General features: G+C 45.4%; 1 protein-coding gene across 6 annotated transcripts in view; it reads right to left on the reverse strand.

Moving 5' to 3' along the window:
- Nucleotides 1-5601, reverse strand: part of LOC101614787 (sarcolemma associated protein) — a 168442-nt gene extending 162841 nt beyond the window's left edge. For all 6 annotated transcript variants that reach the window (XM_004661312.2, XM_045136195.1, XM_045136194.1 and 3 more), the window contains exon 1: nt 5393-5601. In XM_004661312.2, coding sequence (XP_004661369.1) covers nt 5393-5590 — 198 coding nt within the window. In that variant the 5' untranslated portion in view covers nt 5591-5601. The remainder of the gene's footprint in view (nt 1-5392) is intronic.
- Between the last annotated feature and the right edge of the window lie 2476 nt (nt 5602-8077).

Below are 8077 nucleotides of genomic sequence, written 5' to 3' on the forward strand. Positions count from 1 at the left end.
CTTAGGCTTTACAGGCAAGCACCTTAACCACTGAGTCATCTCTTCAGTCCTTGGCCCTTTTTTGTTGTTTTGGCTTGGTTTGGTTGAGGTAGGGTCTCACTCTAGCCCATGCTGACCTGGCATCATTCTGTAGTCTTACTCTACCACACCCCCTTAAAAACAACAAAGACATTTTTATTTACTTATATATATATCCACTCCAATTTTAATGTCTAACTCAACACCTTCTTGTGATTTGAACACATACATTTCCTTCTCTCACTCAACTGTTTTCAAGATGTATAATCACCCCCTTTATCCAATATAGAAGCATCCAGAAAGAAATAATCACTTCTAACCAGTGGCCATCTCCTTCCCCTCTCATGACAATCCCCTGCAATAAAACACATTATGACAAAACAGGTGTGCAAACATTAAGCCCATGTGGTGGCACATGCCTTCTTTAATCCCAGCACTTGGGAGGCAGAGGTAGGAGGATCTCCATGAAGTTTAAGGCCACCCTGAGACTACATAGTGAATTCCAGGTCAGCATGGGTTAGACAGAGACCCGACCTCAAAAAAATTAATTAATTAATTTTAAAAAGTGGAAGACTATTATGTCAGCTGACAACCATTAGTAAATAAATTATAATGAGACCAAAGACTACTGTATCAAATACTAGCCTGCCACCAATTCTCCAAAGTGTCAAATAGGCCCATCCAAATCACAAGTCCTTTTAGGCTACCTTCTGTGTAATCATGGATATATCCTCTTGTTCGGTAGCACCTTTGCATAAAGTGAAAGATTAAGAGCTGGAAAGATAGCTCAATGGATAAAGGCACTTGCCTGCAAAACCTAATGACCCAAGTTTGATTCCCTAGGACCCAAGTAAAGCTAGATGTACAAAGTGGTACATGCATCAGGAGTTCAAATGCAGTGGCTGGAGGCCCTGGCATATCCATTCCTTCCTCCACCCTCTCTCTCTCTCTCTCTCTACTTGCAAATAAATAAAATATTAAACCCGAAGCTGGACATGGTGGTGCATGCCTTTATCCCAGCACTCAGGAGGCAGAGGTAGGACAATCGCTGAGAGTTCGATTCCAGATCAACCTGGACTACAGTGAGACCCTACCTTGAAAAAATAATTTTTTTAAGTATCACTTACATATCTATATATACAGTCTCAATTACTTAATAAATTCCAAGTGAACTTCAAAACCAAACCAAAATAGTGTCACCTAAATTTCAATCTGCCAATGTTTTGCGAATTTTCTAAAATGTACATGTACTATTTGAATAATCAAGAAGTTTCTAGTAGCCAAGCATGGCAGTTCATGCCTATAATACCAACACTTGGGAGGTTGAGGTACAAGAACTGCCTTGAGTTCAAGGCCAACTGGGACAACAGCATGAAACCTTATTACAATTTTTTTTTAAATTTCAAGTGTCTATTATTTCTCCCAGCTTTTTTGTTTGTTTTGTTTTAAGGTAGAATCTCACACTAGCCCAAGCTGACCTGGGACTCACTTTGTAGTTCCAGACTGTCACTGAACACACAGCAATCGTTCTACCTCTCCTTTCTTTCTTCCTTTATTTATTTATTTGCAAGCAGTGCTATGATTAAGGTGCGCACTACCATGCCCAGCTCTTGCAGCTTTCAAAGGGCATTTTACAATGGTCAATGCAGGCTATAAATCACCTACAAAGTCAACCAAGGAGCATAGTACACACTTCAGTTTCTGACCTCCCAGGCAAAATGCCTACTGGGACAAAGTTATCAACTTCATTCATTTCTATTTTTAAATTACTTCATCATATTAAAGAAAGTAAACTATGCCAGGCATGGACAAGGCACTTGTTGCAAAGCCTAACAATCTCAGTTTGATTCCCCAGTACCCTCATAAAGCCAGATGCACAGTGATGCATGCATCTGGAATCTGTTTACAGATACTGAGATATCTCTCAGTGTCTGGCACAGAATATATGCTCAATAAAAAATGTTTGTCTAGAGTTGGAGAGACCGCTTGGTGGTGGTGAAGGTGCTTGCCTGCGAAGCAAAAGGACCCACATTCCATTTTCCAGCACCCACATAAAGCCAGATGCACAAGGTGGCACATGCATCTGGAGTTCATTTGCAGTGGCTAGAGGCCCTGGAGTGCCCATTCTCTACTTGCCTCTGCCTCTCTCTCTCCACCCCTTCAAATAAATGAATGAAGTATTTTTTTTTAATGTGGGCTGGAAAGATGGCTTACAGGTTTTAAGGTGCTTGCCTGTGAAAGCTAAATCTTGTTCAAATCTCCAAGTCCCACACAGCCCAGACACAAGTGACACAAGTGTGCAATGTCACACATGCACACAAGGGGGTGCACACATCTGGAGTTCACTCACAGCAGCTGAAAGGCCCTAGCGTGCCCATTCTCTTGCTCTCTCTGTCTCTCTCAAAAATAAAAATAATAAAATAAGCCAGGCGTGGTGGCACACACCTTTAATCCCAGCACTCGGGAGGCAGAGGTAGGAGGATCTCTGTGAGTTCGAGGCCACCCTGAAACTACACTACACAGTGAATTCAAGGTCAGCCTGGGTTAAAGCAAGACCCCACCTCAAAAAAAAAAAAAAAAAATAGCCCAGCCTGGTAATGGCGCATGCCATTAATCCCAGCACTCAGGAGGGAGGCAGAGGTAGGAGGTTCGTTGTGAGTTCGAGGCCACCCTGAGACTACATACCTGGGCTACAGCAAAACCCTACTTCAAAAAAACAAAAAACAAGTTTGTACAAACCCAAAAATTAACAGTTAATTCCTAAAATAATTTGATCACAAGGCAAGCTCTAACAGACTATTTTTAGAAAATTAGATAGGGGGCTGAAGAGATGGCTTAGCAATTAAGGCACTTGCTTGCAAAGCCAAAGGACCCAGGTTCAATTCCCCAGTACCCATGTAAACCATACGCACAAGATGGCGCATGCATCTAGAGTTTGTTTACAGTCCCTAGAGGTCCTGGTGTTCCCAGTCTCTCTCCCTCTGTCAAGTAAATAAAAGCAACAGCCAAAGCTGGGCGTAGTGGCGCACACCTTTAATCCCAGAACTCCAGGGTCAGAGGTAGGAGGATCTCCATGAGTCTGAGGCCACCCTGAGAATACATAGTTCCAGATCAGCATGGGCCAGAGTGAGATAGGGCCAGCATTTTGGTGCATGCCTTTTTAATCCCAGCACTTGGAGGCAGAGGTAGGAGGATCAACAAAAGTTCAAGACCACTCTGAGACTACAAAGTGAATTTCAGTCCAGCCTGGACTAGAACAAGACCCTACTTCAGAAAGCAAAACAATAAAAAAAAGATTACCCAGCACTCGGGAGGCAGAGGTAGGAGGATCGCTGGAGTTCAAGGCCACCCTGAGACTCCATAGTGAATTCCTGGTCAGCCTGGGCTACAGTGAGACCCTACTTCGAAAAACAAAAAAAAAAAAAGGAAAAGATTAGATAGGAAAATAGTGATTATACCTACACATAAAATATAACCTCTATACATAGAAAACACATACCCTGAAATCCTGAGTGTTATCTTAGCTAATAGAGCAAAAGGAAAAAACATTCACGGTAGAAATAAACTAGTCTACCCTTCAAAGTTCAGTCTTCGGTAAGTCCTTTCCACCTCCACTTTCTCCCTGTCCTCTTCTTTCCCTTCCCAACCTCCTCTGTTTTTTGAGACAGGGTTTCACTATGTATCCCAGGCTAGCCTTGAACTCATGTCGCCCAGGCTATCCTCAAATTTGAAGTAGTCCTTCCTAGGCTGAGATTACAGGTGTGCACCAGGTCACCAGGCACTATTTTTGAAAGAGAAAAAAATTGAGTCTACTTTGAGTACTGAATGCAAGGAAAGTGCATTTGCAAAGCATGTACTACAAGCACTGTCTGATTAGGCTGGTCCTAACAGCTCCTTGGGGACATAGAAAAGTAAAAATTTAACAGCTAGCTGTGTTAAGACAGTAGTAAAGTGATGTTTGAATTCAATACAGCCTCTAAGAATAGTCATTTTACAGGATTACAGGGAATCTATCAAGTCTTTGAGGAAACCAAATGTTAGCTTTCAGGGAGAAAGAAAATCTGTTCCACAGGTTTTTTTTAAAGAAAAAAAAGCATCTGGTGTTACACAGGAAAAATTAACATACTTTTCAGTTCTCATCCTACACAGAGTAGGTAACAGGTATTATGCAAGCACACAGCACTTGGGCAATCTTTTCCTCCTAGCTCTAAAAGGTAGTATGTTTAATAATTCCTTAATTCCGTGGCTTCAGAAGTATTGTTTCCTCTTTTGAGGCTCAAATTTCTTTCATTTCAAAACAGCATTCCTGGAGAAAAATTCTTTTAAGACTTAATCATGTCACTCAGAAAGGGGAGCAAAGAGTCAGGAGACAAATCTGGAGATATTCCTGTTAGTCTTATATAACTTACTTTAACTTGGAATTAACTCAGTAGTTCAACCAAAACCTTAGGTTTTTACGGACAAGGATGAGATCTATACTCTCCATGCACACAGAATTAAAAAAGAAAGAAATAGATCTCAGATTTCTCAAAATATAAGCACACAAGCAAATTACAGTGCCAACATAAGCATGCTAAAATGGCTTAAAAAGTGAAAAATGATCTTATTTTAAGTAATGCTGTAAGTCATACTACTGGATATAATTTCAGAAAATAAGTTAATAATAAACAATAAATAATAAAATAAGTTAACATTATATTTTTTAATATCTCCCTGTAAGTACGAATTAAGTATGTTTTTCCTGCTTATAAACAAAACTCTGAAGTAAAATTACACTCTTACTTAAGTTGCCTTTAATTATTACAAATTATTCCACCCATGTCAAATGTTTCATACCTTTCAAAAAAATATATAATAAGGTTACACAGTGATTATCCTACCAGCAAGGCTCTGAACTGAACTCAACTAAAAGCTATGTGGTAACTACATTTCACCATTAGGACACTTGAGCCCAGTGTGACAGTGGTCACAGATTCCCAGCATTACTTTGGGCACCTCTCCTTGCTTAATCAAGCACTGAACTGTGTAGATTCACCTTGTTTTAAAAAAAAAAAAAAAAAAAGACAGCAAGAGACCAAGTTTCACTATCTAGTTTTCCTAAATGAATAAGGGTTTGGGATTTCACTGGGCATGACCAAATGATTAAGATGCCATTGCTCTTCGGAGGTATTTAATGACAATACCTTCTCTGTTTTCCATTCAACCACCTCAATTAAATTTCCACTAGAATCAGGCACACAAAAAAAAGTTCATTGTCTAAGTAAAAAGTGTCCCTGGCACCCTGCACACAAAATGCCTCCCTCACAGGGGGAAAGGAAAAAGAAAAAAAAAAAAGAAAAAAACAAAGATTGTTAGACAACCGGAGTGCCATTACCTTATTCGTCTTGTGATCAAACCAGACGAGGGCATGGTTCCTTGACAGCACTTTGCAATCAAAGGTGGCATTATTCTGAGCCGGTCGACAGCGTGCCACCGAGCGGCCGATCTTGATGGGCTCGTCCAGGTAGACATGACGCTCCTGAAACGGGTGCGAGTTCGGGCGGCAAGTGAAGATGGCCAAGGCTGACGGCATCGAGGACAGACTGGAGAGGGTTTATCTCTCCTACCAGGGGACAATGAGACGTTTCTCCTCCAGGTTCCCAATGCTCTTGACAAAAAACAAAATACTTATCTCCCCACTTATCCCCCCAGAATTTGTAAATTAAAACAAACAGCACATTGTCTACGCATAACCAGTGGACATCAACAACAACTCTTCACTTGGGAGGGAAGATGAGCCAGCCCCATCGTGTCCTGTTAAAACACAGCAGCAGCAGGAGCTCCCGGGCCACACAAAGTCCCCCAACCAGCAGCTTTCAATCCATCTTCCCTGGGAAGGAAAAGCTCAAACATTGGGCTAAGAAAACTCCTGGAAGACGACAGTTTGGGCACGGTGGAGGTGTCCACGCAGATGAGTTGTCACAACAGAACAATTCTTGGGTCTCTCCGGGAGATGGTGACCGCTTCTCCCCCTCCTCGGTAGCGGAAACGTTGCGGCGGCACTGCAGCATGAAGAGAGAGAGAAAAGCGGGGTCGTCGGTTCGGCGCAGCCCGAAGGAAAGGAAGGTGGAACCTAGGAGCTCCGGGTAACAGCAGCCGGCCGGTCCGCACGGACCTCGGACGTGGAGACACCAGCGACCAGGACGACCACCACCGACGGGGAGTTGGGGGGGGGTCTTAGAGGGACGGCGGGGCGAGCTGCATGGCCGCCGCCGCCGCCGCCGCCGCCGCCGTCGCGTGCAGGCCGCCCGGGAGTGGCAAGGCAAGGAAAGGGGTGTCCCCGGCCGGCTCGAGCTCGGAGCCCAGGGGCCGCCGAGTCGCGCGGTTCCACGGAAGCACCTTGGCGGCCGGTTGTCTGTATCGTCGTCGTCGTCGTCCCCCACCCGTCCGGCGATTCCCCCGCTCCAAGGGCAGGGCGAGCTCTCGGAAGAGTCCCGGCCGGCGGGAAGTTGATGGCTTGTGTCCCTTTGGGTTCCGCTGCTGCCTCTCAGCACACGGGCCACATCCCGTCAGGACCGTCGTCTCCCGGAGGGTCGCATCTCAGGGACGCCGGCTCCCGGAGGTTGAAAACGAGAGAAGAGAGGCCTTGAGGCCCCGGGGCTGGGTCCGCCGCAGCCTCCACCCCTCGAGGCCAGTGCGGCAAAAAAAAAAAAAAAAAAAAAAAAAGCCCAGGCAATGCCCGACCGCGCAGGAAACTTTCCGACCTGGTGGGAGGAGAAACGCGAAAACAAACGGCCGTCAGGAGTTGGTGCCCGCTCGCCTCAGCCCTCGCCCTCTTCAGCCAGTACGCCGCCACCGGCCACGACCTCCGTCGACCTCTCCTTAAGCAAGCGATGGGAATCTGGGACGTCACGCCCGCTCCTGCCTTCTTTGGCCTCCACCGTCGTCTCTGCTTCAGCCGCCGCCACCGCCTCAGCTTACCTTGCCAGCGCCGGCCGCCATAGTGACTCTGACTGAAACCTACCCCGGTGCACCGCCACGGGAACGCGCACCCTTTCCAAGGACCCTCCTACCCCCACCCCCCCACGTCTCGCGTGCCGTAGTCCCGGGGAGGTCACGTGAGAGACGCGGCGGAAACCATGTTTGACGTGGGCTGGAAAGAGGGCGGGGGCTTTATTTGGAATGAAGCTCTGGACGCCATCTTTACTAAGGGCAGGGGCTTCAAACCGCAGAACCACCTCAAAACGACCATTTTGGTTAAGGGCAAGGGAATAATTGAAGGGATGTTTAAGTCAACAAACGGTGTCAACTTCCGGTCTTACCTTCTTACCGACGTTTCAACTTTTACTGAATTTATTTCGCTAGGGTTCTCACTAAAATAGGCACAGACGAAGAAAACAGGCAGGCAAATGAGATGTTAGTTACTAGCGATCGTAGCTCCGGGCAACTCAGTCACCCACAGCCGCCCTATGAGTGAGTCACCAAACTCCACAATTTATGTAGATTTTGACAACACGAAGATCATCCTTCTGCTCAATTCTTGGTGTTTGGCTCTAGAAGAAAACTCTCAGTTCCTGCATCCCGTTTTCAACGTCAGTCCTAACCTGGCATGGCGCGCACGCGCCTTTAATCCCAGCACTCCGGAGGCAGAGGTAGGAGGATAGCTGTGAGTTCGAGGCCACCCTGAGACTACATAGTGAATTCCAGGTCAGCCTGGACCAGAGTGAAACCCTACCTAAAAAAAATTAAAAATAAATAAATAAATAAATACTTCAAGGAGTGAGTCAGAGGCTAGCCCGGGAATACAGAGTGAGTTCCAAGTCAGCCAGGGCTAGAGTGAAATCCTGCCTCAAAACAAGCCTCAAGGCAAGGTTGGACAGAATCTTAATAATGTAGAATCAGTGTTCATTCTTAACATTCCTGTGACAACTGGCTACAGTGACCTTGGACAAGTCTCTAAACTTTGTCAGGCCTCTTTTTCTCTTCTATAACATGGAGGTAATAATTCATAACTATCAAGCAGGGCGGGGTAGCGATCTTCAATCCCAGCACTTGGGAGATAGAAGTAGGAGAAGCACCG

Source organism: Jaculus jaculus, chromosome 16 (genome assembly GCF_020740685.1).
Source record: "Jaculus jaculus isolate mJacJac1 chromosome 16, mJacJac1.mat.Y.cur, whole genome shotgun sequence".
Classification (NCBI taxonomy): domain Eukaryota; kingdom Metazoa; phylum Chordata; class Mammalia; order Rodentia; family Dipodidae; genus Jaculus; species Jaculus jaculus.